This window comes from Oncorhynchus mykiss, chromosome 26 (genome assembly GCF_013265735.2).
Source record: "Oncorhynchus mykiss isolate Arlee chromosome 26, USDA_OmykA_1.1, whole genome shotgun sequence".
Lineage (NCBI taxonomy): Eukaryota > Metazoa > Chordata > Actinopteri > Salmoniformes > Salmonidae > Oncorhynchus > Oncorhynchus mykiss.
Window position 1 is genome coordinate 29,718,300 of NC_048590.1, and position 17,567 is coordinate 29,735,866.

General features: G+C 42.1%; 1 protein-coding gene across 5 annotated transcripts; it reads left to right on the top strand.

Moving 5' to 3' along the window:
- Positions 1 to 224: 224 nt before the first annotated feature.
- On the top strand, positions 225 to 17,478 carry LOC110506604 (fatty acyl-CoA hydrolase precursor, medium chain). Of its 5 annotated transcripts, none has more exons than XM_036963967.1 (15): positions 225 to 718; positions 847 to 1,008; positions 8,082 to 8,187; positions 9,818 to 10,022; positions 10,192 to 10,330; positions 10,420 to 10,553; positions 10,687 to 10,840; positions 10,950 to 11,054; positions 11,235 to 11,339; positions 11,510 to 11,650; positions 11,758 to 11,838; positions 14,265 to 14,412; positions 14,614 to 14,763; positions 15,023 to 15,095; positions 17,022 to 17,478. In XM_036963967.1, exons 3-15 carry the CDS (start codon positions 8,088 to 8,090, stop codon positions 17,203 to 17,205), a joined length of 1,719 nt encoding a protein of 572 aa, XP_036819862.1. In that variant the 5' UTR covers positions 225 to 718; positions 847 to 1,008; positions 8,082 to 8,087; the 3' UTR covers positions 17,206 to 17,478. The 5 variants fall into 5 exon arrangements, with proteins under 5 accessions (XP_036819862.1, XP_036819863.1, XP_036819865.1 ...); XM_036963968.1 differs by having other exon boundaries at positions 225 to 544; XM_036963970.1 differs by having other exon boundaries at positions 225 to 544; positions 961 to 1,008.
- The last annotated feature ends 89 nt before the right edge of the window (positions 17,479 to 17,567 follow it).

Below are 17,567 nucleotides of genomic sequence, written 5' to 3' on the forward strand. Positions count from 1 at the left end.
GGCACCAAATCCAGCATGGTGCATTGAACAAAGCCTATGGGAAAATTGAGTTTTTGTAGGGTTTTTGGATGAATGCTAAAAATAAGGTCTGGTTAACACAGGTTAAGGAGATCTTATATGTTTTGTTCTACACGATAATCTTCATCAGCTAACATCACTTTTGTGAATTATGAAGCGTTTATGTAATGAAATAAAAGACACCCAAAGGCTTCATAATTCATAAAGATCACGTTAACTGGCTGATATCTCGTAGAACAATTATCTCATGTGTTACTTTCCCCAGTTTCTGTGTTGTTGTGGGTTTGTATGTGTGTGTATTTCAGGAAATGGCTTCCTGGAATCCTAAAGCAACTGATTGGTCGGCCCCATCGCTGGCTAGACCTCTGACCCCTCCCTCTCATTAGGGGAAACAGCTCCAATTACCAACTCCTTCTCCAGCTTGGTTTCCTTTGTCAGAAGAGAGCTTCTTTTTATGTCCTGTGTTGATATTTGTGGCGGTCAGTGAAACGTTTGTGGATATTATTTTGTAGCCGCTCCTTCTGAGGTATGTGTATGCCAATAGGACTTAGTGAACCATTTCAATAACCAAAAACACTATAAGTAATTATTCTGTTTCACTTGTTCCTGGAGGGGAAGGGGAACGCACCTTGGGAGTGTTTAGGCAAGAGGACTGAAGGAATACATAACCCATAGTATTTAATCTGTCTATGCACACTAGGTAAGACCTGGGTGGACCACCCCCTGTATTTTGGTTAGCGTGCCAGATGGTGCTAAAGGTTAGGGAACTAGTGGTAAGATAGGAGAGGGGTCTCTAACTAGTACTTTTTTTGCTTTGGTTCCATCCAGATCCTTTTCCCCACCTTACTGTGTTAAGGAATAATACATTCCTTGTAAATTGTATTTTTCTCGTCCTGTCACCCTTCCCTGCACCTACGATCACATACTTCTTCACTCCACGAGGAGTTAAGGTGTAGCAGGATGTTCCTCCAGGAGGCGTACGTAACACATGTAAGTAAGAAAGCTAAATACAACTACTTTTTAAGCTCCTGGCTCCTGTGAACTTTCTACATTTTTGGAAAACAGTAAATGGACTAAAGCGTACAAATTCCTTTTCTTCCTTGCCTAAGCAAGTTCTGTCTGACTGGCATCATAACCGAGAAGAATAGGATAAGTGACGCTTTTAATAATTTTATCTCAGTAGGCTTTTTATTTGAGAAACAGTGCTTTAAATTATTTAGGTAAAGCTCCACCTTATCTCAGCTCACTGGTCACCATAACACCCACCCGTACGTAGTACGCGCTCCAGCAGGTATATCTCACTGGTCACCCCCAAAGCCAACACCTCCTTTGGCCACCTTTCCTTCCAGTTCTCTGCTGCCAATGACTGGAACGAATTGCCAAAATTGCTGAAGTTGGAGACTTACATCTCCCTCACTAACTTTAAGCATCAGCTATCTGAGCAGCTGTACACAGCCCATCTGTAAATAGCTCATCCAATCTACCTACCTCATCCCCATATTGTTTTTATTTACTTTTTTTTCTCTTTTGCACAGTAGTATTTCTACTTGCACGTCATCTGCACATCTATCACTCCAGTTTTCATTTGCTAAATTGTAATTACTTTGCTACTATGGCCTATTTATTGCCTTACCACCTCATGCCATTTACACACACTGTATATAGACTTTCTCTTGTGTTATTGACTGTACGTTTGTTTATGTGTAACTCTGTGTCGTACTGCTTTGCTTTATCTTGGCAAGGTCGCAGTTGTAAATGAGAACTTGTTCTCAACTGGCCTACCTGGTTACATAAATTGACCCTGGTCAATCAACTGCTCTTCCCTCTGCCAGCTTCTAGCTGCCTCGATGGTTAACCCGTCAACTTCTAGTGATTATTTGTTTTCATTTCAACAATTTACGATCTGTGATGTGCTTGATGCCTTGCTTAAGATCAAAGTTTAAAAAATCCACTGGGGCTGATTAAACTTGATGAATTTTTGCTGGAGCTCTCTGCCCTCCCTGTTTCTGAATCAGTAATCCATATGTTTTACCTGACTGCATGGCCCATTTGTATGGTATTACGAAATATGTTAATATTAACTCTGCTGTTATTGTACTATGTAATACATGGTTATTAGATAGTCCTTGCCTATTGTGCTATTGCAGTTCTGTTCCATTTTTATTTCATCTTGTAGCCCATTTGATATGCATACATTCATCCTACTCTGTTCATTGCATTCTATGTGTATATTCATTGTCTCTCTGTTTCTGTAGCTTTACAGAACATTACCCATGTACAAATACATTTAAACTCAGTTTTTCACAATTCCTGACATTTAATCCTAGTAAATATTCCCTGCCTTAGGTTAGTTAGGATCACTACTATTATTTACATTTCACATTCTTAAAATAAAGTGGAAAGTGATTTATTTAAGCTTTAATTTCTTTCATCACATTCCCAGTGGGTCAGAAGTTTACATACGCTCAATTAGTATTTGGTAGCATTTCCTTTAAATTGTTTTACTTGGGTCAAACTTTTCGGTTAGCCTTCCACAAGCTTCCCACAATAAGTTGGGTGAATTTTGGCCCATTTGTTACGAGTCCGACCGAGAGTGGCTCCCCTTCCCTGCCGGGTGGCGCTCGGCGGTCGTCGTCGCCGGCCTATTAGCTGCCACTGATTGTCTTTCCTCCCCCTCATTGTATGTTTATTGTTAGCACCTGTTAGTGAGTCATTAGTTGGGCTTTATTAGACAGCCGGTCCGCCTGTTTCTTTGTGCGGGATTAATCATTGTGGCCTTCGTGTAGGTAGTAGAGGAACGTGTTTGTTCCTGGTCGTGTATTTTCTGCTGTACTGTTTTCGTCCCCCGTGTTTGGGGCATTTGATTTTGAGCACTGTCATATATACATATATTCATACACATAGCTCATATATTATACAGCGCCAAACTTATCCGCTTGACTCAAGTCATTTGAGGTTGCAGTGACACATCCATAACCTGAGCGAAAACCAGATTGTGTACCAGAGAGATTACTATAGACATCAAGAAAGCCAGTCGGTTGACTATTGACACGTTTTTCCAACACTTTTGATAAACAGGGCAAAATACAAATAGGCCTATAACAGTTAGGATCGCCTTGATCTCCCCTTTAAATAAAGTATGAACCGCGATTGCCTTCCAAGCAATATGAACCTCCCCAGAAAGGAGAGAGAGGCTTGGTGACGATAGGGGCAGCAACCTTTAAAAAAAAGGTTGCTGCCAGATTTGATATGCATACATTCATCCTGCTCTATTCATTGCATTCCATCTGTACATTCATTCTCTGTTTCTGTACCTTTACAGAACCATACCCATGTTAATCTTCTCCTGTGTGTGTGTGTGTTAACTCTTGGGCTGGTTTATTCCCCTCAAACTGGGGGCAGTGTCAGTGAGTCACAAACCAGTAAAATACACTACATGACCAAAAGTACGTGGGAACCTGCTCGTCGAACATATGAAGTTGCCCCCCCCCCCCCCCCTGCTACTATAACAGCCTCCACTCTTCTAGGAAGGCTGTCCACTAGATGTTGGAACATTGCTGCGGGGACTTGCTTCCATTCAGCAACAAAATCTTTAAGGAGGTCCGGCACTGATGTTGGGCGATTAGGCCTGGCTCGCAGTCGGCGTTACAAATTATCCCAAAGGTCTTCGTTGGGTTTGAAGTCAGAACTCTGTGCAGGGAATTCAAGTTCTTCCAAACCAATCTCGACAAACCATTTCTGTATGGACCTCGCTTTGTGCACAGGGTTATTGTCACGCTGAAACAGGAAAGGGCCTTCCACTAAGTTGAAAGCACAGAATTGTCTAGAATGTCATTGTATGCTGTAGAGTTAAACTTTCCTTTCACTGGAACTAAGGGGCCTAGCCCGAACCATGGGAAAACAGCCCCAGACCATTATTCCTCCTCCACCAAACTTTACAGTTGGCACTATGCATTGGGTCAGGTAGCGTTCTCCTGGCATCTTCCAAACTCAGATTAGACCTTCGGACAGCTAGATGGTGAAGCGTGATTCATCACTCCAGAGAACGCATTTCCACTGTTCCAGAGTCCAATGGCTGCAAGCTTTATACCCCTCCAGGCTTCGCTTGGCATCGGCTCCTCGGCCCTGGAAACTCATTTCATGAAGTTCCCGACGAACAGTTCTTGTGCTGACGTTGCTTCCAGAGGCAATTTGGAACACGGTAGTGAGTGTTGCAACCGAGGACGGACAAATTTTACGCGCTACGCGCTTCACCACTCTGCGGTCCCATTCTGTGAGCTTGTGTGGCCTACCGCTTTGCGGCTGAGCCGTTGTTGCTCTTAGACGTTTCCACTTCACAACAGCACTTACAGTTGACCGGGGCAGCTCTAGTAGGGCATACATTTGACAAACTAACTTGTTGGAAAGGTGGCATCCTATGATGGTGCCACGTTGCAAGTCACTGAGCTCTTCCATAAGGCCATTCTACTGCAAATGTTTGTCTATGGAGATTGCATGGCGGTGTGCTTTTAAAAAATATACAAAATGTTTTTTATATATAAATACACACTTGTCAGCAATGGGTGTGGCTGAAATAGCCAAATCCACTCATTTGAAGGGGTGTTCACTGATGATTATCCTCAATTGGCCTAGACCAGGCTACGTGTACCTTGTTTTAAAAATGACTTGACAGATACAACTTCGTGTGTGTTGACTGATGGTGTTAAATCAGGTTTCCTGGATATTACGAAAGGTATCCCGCAGGGGTCCATTTTTGGACCTGTACTTTTTACTCTTTACATTAACAATATTGAGATGTCAGTAAAAATAATTACCTTCACTTGTATGCCGATGATACTCTTGTGTATACTTTTCCCCCCACGGTTAACCAGGCTCTATCTGAACTAGTCTGCCTTTATTGTATTACAGAAAAATGTTATTGACCTGAAAATAGTATTGAATGCAGGTAAAACTAAATAAGATGTTCTCAAGCGCATAAAAATAACTGATTTAAGCATACAGTATGTACTTTGGACGGTGCCCATATTGATCGTGTCCGTGCTTGCAAATATCTGGATAGATGAAAAGCTGTCTATTAAAAAGCATATTTATGAGTTCGATAAGAAGCTGAGAATAAAAATGTTGTTATTCTATAGCAATAGGTCCTGCCTCTCTCTAAATAGTAGAAAGCAGATGATTCAGTCGACGTTCCTATCGGTCCTAGACTATGGCCACATCTATATGAACGTAGCTGCCACTTCATTAAAGCCACTAGATGTAGTTTATCCTAGCGCAAAGCGCTTTATTACTGGTGACAATTTTAGTACTCATCTCTGCATTCTCTACCAGAAAGTTGGTTGGCCCTCTTTGATGTCAAATATGTTGATACATTGATATGTTTTTAATTTATAAAGCCCTTTTACAAAAAGTCCCATTGTACGTGACATTACTAAACTTTAGACACATGAGTTACCACACCTGAGCTCAAGGACGGCTAACTCTGGAAATTCCTTTGGTCTCTAATGAGTTAGATAAATCAGCTTTGAGTTTGTTCCACAGATAAGGTGCAAAGAATATTCAAAATGTTCTTAAATGTGATGTTTTGCTGCCTCTAGGCCAAAGGTCCTCAATCAACGCTGATTGAGGACCTTTTTACTGATTGCTGTGTTATTATGACTGTTTTTCTTTCTGCTTGCTTTTTGTATTTATATTTAGTGTATTTTATGTAATTCAGGGCTCTTCTGTAAAATAGACCTTGGTCGCAGTATGACTCCCTGATAAAATAAAGGTTGAATAAAAAAATACATAACATATGTGCAGGGTTAAGAGGTAAGTGAGGTAGATATGTACATATAATTAACAGCACAGAATACAAGCAGTTGCAGCAGCATATGTGATGAGTTAGTGGGAAAATGGGTCAATGCAGATAGTCCGGGTTAGTCTGGGATAGTCCGGGATAGTCTGGTTAACCATTTAGCATGGCTTGGGGGTAGAAGTCTCATGGCTTGGGGGTAGAAGTTTCGTGGTGTTTTTCGTTGTGTACCTTGATTTCCTTAAATGGAATAGAGACATCCATTTTACACGAGCCTGCTAGCCCGAGACTGAGGCTGCCTCTGTCTTTCATGGCTTTGTCGGCACTCAGCACAACTTCCTCAAGCTTTCCTACCTCCATGGTAACGGCATCTGGGTGCATGAACTCTAGTGGACACACTTGACTATCGCTAGGTGCCAGTCGGGGATTTTTGATAAAATTGATCCTGCCCCGTTGCCTCATTGGGCGTTTAAAAAAACTGAAAAAAAACCAAACTGCACAAAATTCCAGTACACTAAAACTGATTTCTGGTTCCTTCGTATTGAAAGATTGTCAGTTTATGGCATTTCTAAACAGCGGACTTTAATGTCAATCCCTGATATTGCACCGAGTTATCAACTGGAGAGCAGCTTTCACTGGTGAGCCAAGATACTTATTTTGCAAATTATTTTAAGTAGCTGCCTCTAGTCCTGCTTTTACTGTAATGCATGATAGTTGAACATGTAAATTGACTTAAAATACTTATTGTGTTGTTATGTGTTAATAACATTTAGACTACGTTACCCAGCAGGCTAGGCGGATGGTTAAATAATGCATTGCATGGCTAAACATGGAGTTTTCTAGCTGAAGTATATGTTCATTAAAAGTAGTTAAACCTACGGTTTGCCATTATATAAGGAACAAACATAACACTTATAGCCTATCCTATACACTGTATTTTATGTGGGTGGATTGCATTAAACTAGTTTACTATAATTCCATAATGTATTTGATGCATTGCTTATTCCACATCACATTAAAACCAGGTGTAATGTGTACGCTGAGAGTCGGGAAGCAAGTTCAGGGAGTGTATTTAATAAATAAATGAACGTAGAACAAAACAAGAAACACGAGTAGAGTGCAAACGTGAAACATTAACGCATGGGAAAGTAACGAAAGGGAGTGACATGTAAGGGAGGTAATAAAGGCCAGATGAGTCTTTACACGGAACCCAAACCGGCTGCGCGCGTGCGCCATCGTGTATAAATGTATTTTGTCCATTGTGCATTTCAGATAAAATAACAACTCAATGTTTATATCCCAGGACAAATTAGCTAGCAACAGCAAGCTAGCTAAATAGGACAAATTAGCTAGCAACAGCAAGCTAGCTAAATGGGAGAAAATAGCTAGCAAGGGCAAACTAGCTAGCTAAATTGCCATAAAAGTTTAATGCTTTTCGACCTGTCCCCAAATTAATGTAATTGGTTCAGTTTGTTTTGATATGTTAACCTGTGTATCGCGTTTGGTGTGTGTGGGGGGGGCACAGACAGTTTGGGTTCGGTGTATGATGGTGATAGGTGCGTGTAATAATGAGCAGCCTGGTGACCTAGAGCGTCGGAGAGAGAGCATACGTGACACCAGGGACTTTTGATGTCACAGCCTGCTGTAACTTCAGCATTTTAGTTTAGTGTATGGCCAATGCTGTTAGTCCAATGTAATCTCTATCCAGGTTAGCTCAAGGTCTAGTCTACTCCTGTCCTGAGCCAAGCTGTAGGTAATTTACTCATAGTTAATTACCTGATATCATGTCATTGTTGGTGTTCTGCACACTCTGAACTTGGCAGAGATGTAGACCCAAGATAAACAAGTGGAGTTAGTAGCATGACATCTAATTTCATAGTGCATGTCCATGCAGCTATAGAAGATTAAAACAAACCAGGATGTTCTTTCAGAGGACTCCCCCTTTTCAAACTGCTGTTTGACATTCAATCAGGACTGAATCAACTTGGCTGGCTTTTTAGAAAATCCATAACAGGTTGCATTGGAGTTTCCAATGCAGCCTGTAATATGAAGAGCAGCTCAATCCTCAGTCTTCCACATATTTACTGAAGGCATTTAACTGAATTGGGGCTCCATGCGGTTCATATTCCTTTAGCTGGAGGGCATACTTTTCTCTCTAATGTATTGATATTTGGTTACTCACTGGATATGGATGTAATGTGCATTAATGTATAAAGATTATGTAAATCGGCAACTGCTGAAATAGATCTTCATGTGGTTTGATATTCTACAGACGTGAATGGATAATCTATCTGGCACCACTATGATGTGTCAGGGCAGAAGAGTCCTGCTCGCATGGATAAGTCTGAGCCTGTTTGTGAGTTTCCATACAGTCGAAGGTAAGTTTGTAAACTCAGCAAAAAAATAAACGTCCCTTTTTCAGGACCCTGTCTTTCAAAGATCATTCATAAAAATCCAAATAATTTCACAGATCTTCATTGTAAAGGGTTTAAACACTGTTTCCCATGCTTGTTCAATGAACCATAAAACATTTATGAACATGCACCTGTGGAACGGTCGTTACGACACTAACAGCTTAGACGGTAGGCAATTAAGATCACAGTTATGGAAACTTAGGACACTAAAGAGGCCTTTCTACTGACTCTGAAAAACACCAAAAGAAAGATGTCCAGGGTCCCTGCTCATCTGCGTGAACGTGCCTTAGGCATGTTGCAAGGAGGCAAGAGGACTGCAGATGTGGCCAAGGCAATAAATTGCAATGTACGTACTGTGAGACGCTTAAGACAGCGCTACACGGAGACAGGACGGACAGCTGATCGCCCTCGCAGTGGCAGACCACGTGTAACACCTGCATAGAATCAGTACATCCGAACATCACACCTGCGGGACAGATACAGGATGGCAACAACAACTGCCCCAGTTACACCAGGAACACACAATCCCTCCATCAGTGCTCAGACTGTCCGCAATAGGCTGAGAGAGGCTGGACTGAGGGCTTGTAGGCCTGTTGTAAGGCAGGTCCTCCCCAGACATCACCAGCAACAACGTCGCCTATGGGCACAAACCCATCGTCGCTGGAGCAGACAGGACTGGCAAAAAGTGCTCTTCACTGACGAGTCGCAATTTTGTCTCACCAGGGGGGATGGTTGGATTCACTTTTATCGTCGAAGGAATGAGCGTTACACCGAGGCCTGTACTCTGGAGCGGGATCGATTTGGAGGTGGAGGGTCCGTCATGGTCTGGGGTGGTGTGTCACAGCATCATGGACTGAGCTTGTCATTGTAGGCAATCTCAATGCTGTGTGTTACAGGGAAGACATCCTCCTCCCTCATGTGGTTCCTTTCCTGCAGGCTCATCCTGACATGACCCTCCAGCATGACAATGCCACAAGCCATACTGCTCGTTCTGTGTGTTATTTCCTGCAAGACAGGAATGCCAGTGTTCTGCCATGGCCAGCGAAGAACCCGGATCTCTGCCATGTCCACCCCACCCCCCCAGAAATGTCTGGGAACTTGCAGGTGCCTTGGTGGAAGAGTGGGGTAATATCTCACAGCAAGAACTGGCAAATCTGGTGCAGTCCATGAGGAGGAGATGCACTGCAGTACTTAATGCAGCTGGTGGCCACACCAGATAGTGACTGTTACTTTTGATTTTGACCCTTCCTTTGTTCAGGGACACATTTTTCAATTTCTGTTAGTCACATGTCTGTGGAACTTGTTCAGTTTATGTTTCAGTTGTTGAATCTTGTTATGTTAATACAAATATTTACACATGTTAAGTTTGCTGAAAATAAACGCAGTTGACAGTGGGAGGAAGTTTATTTTTTTGCTGAGTTTGTCCTGTTTAATTCACTATTTAGCAACTATGAAATACAGTGATTAGCTGTAAACAATAATCTATATATACTTTTTATAGTTTGGTATGGTTGTAAATCGCTCCTTTCCCAATGAATGCGTCCTTTGACAGACTACTACAATGCCTTTTCTAGAACTTTTAAATATTTTCCAGGCGACAGAGAGAGCCTCTTCCAGCTTCATACTAGTTATGGTCAGCTGGAGGGCAGACTGGTCAGAGTGAGAGAGAGCCAGAGGAAGGTGGCTGCCTACCTGGGGATCCCCTTCGCTGAGCCCCCTGTCGGGCCCCTGAGGTTCCAGGCCCCCCGGCCTCCCCGGGTGTGGCAGGGACTAAGAGATGCCAAGGCTTACCCCCCTCTGTATGAGTTTAAGCAGTAATGTCTCAGAGAGACAGGCAGGGAGACAAACAGCCTATACTGTTTTATGAGGAACTCTGAATCATGTTTATTCTGATGAACATTAATATTCTGCCATATTTTTATTCTTAGTATAAGAAAATATCACCTTTCTTGTCCTATTAACACACAGGTGTCTGCAGAACATGAACCACACTAGACAAATGGTGGACCTGTACGGAGGTCGGTTCCCTGTCCTAACCACCTCAGAGGACTGCCTTTACCTGAACATCTACACACCAGTCAAACCTGGGGACCCAAGGAAACTACCAGTGAGGAGAGAGATGAGAATGTACTCATATGCTTGTCTAGTTAGATGTCTTTTGTTTGGTGGTCTAGTCTAAAAAAAAAGTGTTTGTAGGTGATGATTTGGATCCATGGTGGAGGCTTTCTCATGGGAGGGGCTTCACTCTATGATGGCTCCTCATTGGCTGCCTTCGGGGATGTTGTGGTGGTCATCATTCAATACCGTCTGGGTATCCCAGGGTTCCTCAGGTACACTTTTATTGGTACTGATTTTGGTCAATATGATCTATGCACAAATTCAGGTCAGTAACATCTTCTACTGTTTGTTGTCTACTGAACACAACCCTGGCATATCGGATCTAATGTCTGTGTGACTGTCCAGCACAGGGGATGGCCAGTACCCCGGGAACGTGGGTATTCTGGACCAGGTGTGTGCCCTGCACTGGGTGCAGGAGACCATCAGCAGTTTTGGGGGAGACCCAGGATCTGTCACCATTTTTGGAGAGTCTGCTGGGGGTGTTGCCATCTTTTTACATGTGTGTATTGTAGATCTAGGAAAACAGATACTTGCTGATACAGAAAGATGCACTGGCTGTCTGTATGTAGGCTTACTTTGGGGACTGATCCATGGTTCTGTCTGTCCAGATGATGTCCCCTCTGTCATCAGGACTGTTCCACAAGGCCATCAGTCAGAGTGGAGTACCCCTCATTTCTCTGTTCATCCAGGATGACCCCAAACCTACTGCACAGGTGATCTGCTGTTTCACTGTGCTGATCGTAACCGCAAGTCTTAAGGATCCCCCATACATTGGTTCATATGCAATAAAACCGTCAGTGGTCTTTAAACTGTCGTTATTATTCTGGTACAATGTAACGTGTTGTAATTACCGGTCATTCAAATGCTCTGGTTTCAATCTCTCCTTCCTCCAGCTGGTGGCACAGAGAGCAGGATGTCCCAGTGATGACTCTGCAGAGCTCATGACCTGCCTCAGCACCCTCAGCCCACAAGACATAGAGGCGGCTACACCTGCAATGGTAGGTTTGTTCTGAGCCTCACACTCCCCCTACAGTATGTGGGGTGTATGTATCTGAATGCCAGGCTGTTTCTGCTTTAGCTAACATATACTATATACCACTGTTGAATGCAACAACATTGCTGTTGTTTGACTTCCATTCTGGCTGGGGCCCATCCTCTCTCTCCACAGGGGGATATGGTTCTGTCTGTGCACAGGGATGGGACAGTCATCCCTACCAACCTGGAGGAAGTCCTGCAGACCAAGAGCTTCCTGGGTTTCCCCAGGATCATAGGGGTCAACAACCATGAGTATGGATGGATGCTCCCACATGTATGTATGTCCTTGCATGAAGATATGAAAACTGTCGGTCATATATTTTACAGGTAAATGCACTTTTATCATTTTTTGTTGTTGTAAGATCTTGTGTGTTCCACCAGTTTTTCCTTTTTCCTGGATGGGATCTTGGAATGACCCGTGAAAACATGATGATGATCCTGGCGTTTATGCTTCAGGAACTGGTTAGTGAAGTATGGGGGCAGCCAGGGTTGGGTAGGTTACTTTCTAAATGTATTTTTTTTGTTACTAAGTTCCTGTCCAAAACTAATCAGTAACGTAACTTTTGGATTGCACAAACTCAGTAATGTAATCGGATTACTTTCAGTTGCTTTTTGATTACTTTCTCCTTAAGAGGCATTAGAAGAAGACGAGAAGGATCCATCAAATGCATTTGGTGTGTCATAGTGGTCTCTGACTTGTGGTCAGACTTGCTCGGGTGGAACAAACTTAAACTTGCTCCTTTTTGCAATGCTGAATTGAATTTCATTGAGAAATCAGAAAGATGTCATAATGTATTTTTTTCGCAAACATCCTTTCTGAATTTAAAAGTATTCAACAAAGTAATCATCTAGCTTTTAAAAAGTATATTTTTGCTGGTGAAAGAACAATCAGAATTTCACTTTAACTTCATGATGTACGCAGGAAAATACACACTGGGATGATAATAACAGAGTATTATCAACTTGTAGATTTAAGAGGAGATCCTAGAGTTCCTCCTTTGATTGTCACACAAGACTTCTACTTGATTGGTTAATATAGAACGGTGGGTAGGCTTTATGCAAAATATGAACAACGTTTATCTGATAATATGCAGGCTAAAGACTGGGATTTGTCGATTTAAGACGAAAACAAGTTTTGCAGCTGCTTGAAAATGGAAAATAGAGTATTCTAAATGATCGACAAAACAAGTCTGTACGCTCTGAGAAATATACCGTATCAGTCAAAAGTTTGGACACACATACCCATTCAAGGGTTTTTCTTTATTTGTACTATTTTCAACATTGAATAATAATAGGGAAGAGATCAAAACTATGAAATAACACACATATTATGTAGTAGTCAAAAAAGTGTTGTAGTAGTCAAAATATATGTTATATTTGAGATTCTTCAAAGTAGCCACCCTTTGCCTTGATGACAGCTTTGCACACTCGTGGCATTCTCTCAACCAGCTTCATGAGGTAGTCACCAGGAATGCATGTCATGGCAAGAACAGCAGTCCATTATTACTTTAAAACATGAATCCGGAACATTTCAAGAACTTTGAACATTTCTTCGAGTGCAGTCGCAAAAAACATTTAAGAATTATTATGAAACTGGATCTCATGAGGACCGCCACAGGAAAGGAAGACCCAGAGTTACCCCTGCTGTAGAGTTCAAGTAACAGACACATATCAACATCAACTGTTTTTTATTTTACTAGGCAAACAAATTCTTATTTTCAATGATGGCCTAGGCAGAATGACATATTTGTACCTTGTCAGCTCAGGGATTTGATCTTGCAGCCTTTTGGTTACTAGTCCAACGCTCTAACCACTAGGCTACCTGCCACCCCTGTTCAGAGGAGACTGCGTGAATCAGGCCTTCATGGTAGAATTTCTGCAAAGAAACCACTACTAAAGGGCACCAGTAATAAGAAGACTTGCTTTGGCCAAGAAACACAAGCAATGGACATTAGACTGGTGGAAATCTGTTCTTTGGTCTGATGAGTCCAAATGTGCATTTTTTTATTCCAACTGCCGTGTCTTTGTGAGGCGCAGAGTAGGTGAACGGATGATCTCCACATGTGTGGTTCCCACCGTGAAGCATGGAGGAGGATGTGTGATGGTGTGGGGGTGCTTTGCTGGTGACATTGTCTGTGATTTATTTAGAATTCAAGGTACACATAACCAGCATGGCTACCACAGCATTCTGCAGCGATATGCCATTGCATCTGGTTTGTGCTTAGTGGGACTATCATTTTGTTTTTCAATAGGAATATGACCCAAAACACACCTCCAGGCTGTGTAAGGGTTATTTGACCAGGAAAGAGAGTGATGGAGTGCTGCATCAGATGACCTGGCCTCCACAATCACCCGACCTCAACCCAATTGAGTTTGGGATGAGTTGGACCGCGGAGTGAAGGAAAAACAGCCAACAAGTGCTCAGCATATGTGGGAACTCCTTCAAGACTGTTGGAAAAGCATTCCTCATGAAGCTGGTTGAGAAAATGCCAAAAGTGTGCAAAGCTGTCATCAAGGCAAAGGGGTGGCTACTTAGAATAATATAAAATATATTTTGATTTGTTTAACACTTTGTTGGTTACTACATGATTCCACATGTGTTATTCCATAGTTTTGATGTCCACTATTATCCTACAATGTAGAAAATAGTAGAAATAAACACCCTTGAATGAGTAGATGGGTCCAAACGTTTGACTGGTACTGTATATACACTATATTTACATACATACATACATACATGGTATATTATATTAAAAATCCACTTCTGACACTTAATACCGTTTTTTTTTTGTAATCAGTTTCTCCCCAACCCTGGTGGCAGCTTTATAATAATTCATCTAGCAGTCTGGTCCATGAGCTGTATTTTAAACCCTGTATCTCCCTGGTAGCGTATGCCAGACTCTGCCCTGGGGATCATCGTAGGGGAGTACTTTGGTGACATGAAGGACCCCGTGGGGATCAGAGATGCCTTCTTGGAGCTTATGGGAGATCTACTGATTGTGGTCCCTGGGATCGAGGAAGCCAGAAGGTGTAGAGGTGAAGAATACACTGGGAACTATACCAATCTGATGCCTGATTTTTCTTTAGAAACCTCCTGGAAGACATTATTTAATCATTATTATGAATAAATTATTTTAAGACAGTTTAATATCTAAATGATTGAGACATTTTGTAGGTGATAGACATGTTGTGTTGGTATTCACAGTTGTGTGTAATGTATCTGTCTGTCTATACAAGATGCTGGTTGCTTGATCTACTACTACGAGTTCCAGCAGCGCCCCTCCATGTTCACGTCCAGCAGGCCAGGCTTTGTGAAAGCAGACCACTTTGATGAGGTTGGCTTTGTGTTTGGCGCCCCCTTTTGGACAGATGACATAGTGATGTTAGGTACAATTTTATTTATTTTTATTCTGGAGAAATTGCAGGCTAAATATACTTGAAAACCTTGTTTTTATATCAAATTCTGGAGGAACTGTCCATAACAATAACATGAGTAACAAGTTAACATAATCAGATGTTAATACTGTTACGTGACAAAAGACTTAGGGAGATTATATTTTGGACAAACTCATTCTGTTGAGCCTGTACTGTATCTCTGCAGCTTTTCTTGGAAACGACAGAAACTAAAAAAGTTTTCCACTCATAGATAACACGACAGATGAGGAACGACAGCTTAGCAGGACCATGATGAAATACTGGACTAACTTTGCCAGAACAGGGTGAGAGATCCCTTTCTTGTTCTCTCTCTCTCTCTCTCTCTCTGTGCATTCCGTTGGAGAAGCTTCAGCACAGATATGACATGTAACAAGAACCAGATTTCTGTCATGATGTAGTCAAGTTCATACCGCCAGAAGTTCTGAGTTTTTTTCTGAGTAAATTGATTTCGAAATAAGATACAGGAGATAGTTCATACTAGACAAAGAACAGTTTGACTCCCTACTGTATGCAAAAAAAATATTTGCTACTATACGCCAAGTATGCTTTTCATATCTACTTAGTGGTTACTCAATATAGTACATTATAGTAGATCAACCACCAATTGCATTGGGTCATAGTAGTACTATACATACAGTGCATTCGGAAAGTTTTCAGACCCCTTGACTTTTTCCACATTTTGTTACGTTACAGCCTTATTCTAAAATGTATTACATCTTTTTTTCCCCCTCATCAATCTACACACAATACCCCATAATGACAAAGCAAAAACTGTTTTTTAGATATTTTTGCAAATGTATATAAAAAAGAGATTATTACATTTACATAAGTATTCAGACCCTTTACTCAGTACTTTGTTGAAGCATGTTTGGCAGCTATTACAGTCTTGAGTCTTCTTGGGTATGACGCTACAAGCTTGGCCCACCTGTAGTTTCTACCATCCTTCTCTGCAGACCCTCTTAAGCTCTGTAGGTTTGAGGGGGAGCATCGCTGCACAGCTATTTTAATTTCTCTCCAGAGATGACCGATCGGGTCAAGTCCGGCCTCTGGCTCGGCCACTCAAGATCATTCAGAGACTTGTCCCAAAGCGACTCCTGCGTTGTCTTGGCTGTGTGCTTCGGGTTGTTGTCCTGTTGCAAGGTGACCCTTCACCCCAGTCTGAGGTCCTGAGTGCTCTGGAGCAGGTTTTCATCAAGGATCTCTCACCATTTTGCTCCATTTGTCTTTCCCTCGATCCTGACTAGTCTCCCAGTTCCTGCCGCTGAAAAACATCCCCACAGCATGATGCTGCCACCAACATGCTTCACCGTAAGGATGGTGCCAGGTTTCCTCCAGACGTGATGCTTGACATTCAGGCCAAATAGTTCAAACTTGGTTTCATCAGACCAAATAATATTTTTTTCTCATGGTCTGAATCCTTTTATGTGCCTTTTGGGCAAACTCCAAGCGGGCTGTCATGTGCCTTTTACTGAGGAATGGCTTCTGTCTGACCACTACCATAAAAGACTGACTGGTAGTGCTGCAGAGATGGTTGGCCTTCTGGAGGAACTCTGGTGTCTCCATATCCACAGAGGAACTCTGGTGTTCTGTCAGAGTGACCATCGGGTTCTTGGTCACCTCCCCGACCAAGGCCCTTCTCCCCAGATTGCTCAGTTTGGCCGGGCGGCCAGCTCTAGGAAGAGTCTTGGTGGTTGCAAACTTCCATTTAAGAATGCTGGAGGCCACTGTGTTCTTGGGGACCTTCAATGCTGCAGACGTTTTGGTACCTTTCCTTAGATCTGTGCCTCGACACAATCCTGTCTCGGAGCTCTGCGGACAATTCCTTCGACCTCATGGCTTGGTTTTTGCTCTGACATGCACTGTCAATTGTGGGATCTTTTATATAGACAGGTGTGTGCCTTTCCAAATCATGTCCAATCAATTGAATTTACCACAGGTGAATACTTATGTAAATAAGGTATTTCCATTTATTTTTAATACATTTGCAAACATTTCTACTTCTGTTTTCGCTTTGCCATTATGGGATATCGTGTGTAGATTGAGGTTTTCTTAAATCTATTTAGAATGAGGCTGTAATTTAACAATTGTGGAAAAAGTCAAGCGGTCTGAATACTTTCTGAATGCATTGTATGTAAAATGAAGTAGTCATAAGTGCAGCCGCTCATATGATGCCAATGGGTGTGTCCCTATCTCTCCCTCTGTTCCTGTAGTAACCCTAACGGAGAGAATATGTTTGATTGGCCAACATTCACCACAGAAGAAGAGTGTCTACTGATCCAGGCCAACCTCGGGCTGGGCAGTGTCTCAGAGAAGAAGAGAGCCCAGTTCTGGACCGAAGACTTCCCCAAAGGACTGCAGACTGCTGGACACAAAGATGCACACAATGACCTGTAGAGCTGAATTTTCACTGTGTCAAATGCTGTTCTAGGAGTGTCCATGTTGTTTCCCTCCACTCCAGTGATGTCAGTCTGCTATTAGGTTACAGTATATGAGGCTTTCTTTGCCTTTTCCTTATTTTGTATCATATTTTGGCCATTTTAATATTCCAGATTTTCTGTAGTGGTTTGCTCTTCTATTTTATATATTAATTGTTTTTGATATTGTGTAGCCTATTTTTTTTTTTATCTTGCTGTGCATATGCCCAATTAAAGCCATACAATCCATAAAGTGTGACTGATTTGATGATTGTCCTTCTGCTAAGTAATAAAACATTTAGACACTTATCTGATATGCTAAATAAATGTCTAGAGCACTGT

Coding starts and splice junctions, on each gene's coding strand:
- LOC110506604 (XM_036963966.1), top strand. CDS start 8,088: ATGGATAATCTATCTGGCACCACTATGATGTGTCAGGGCAGAAGAGTC. Junction 10,841..10,949: donor GTGTTGCCATCTTTTTACAT/GTGTGTATTGTA, acceptor CTGTCTGTCCAG/ATGATGTCCCCTCTGTCATC. Junction 11,055..11,234: donor ACCCCAAACCTACTGCACAG/GTGATCTGCTGT, acceptor TCCTTCCTCCAG/CTGGTGGCACAGAGAGCAGG.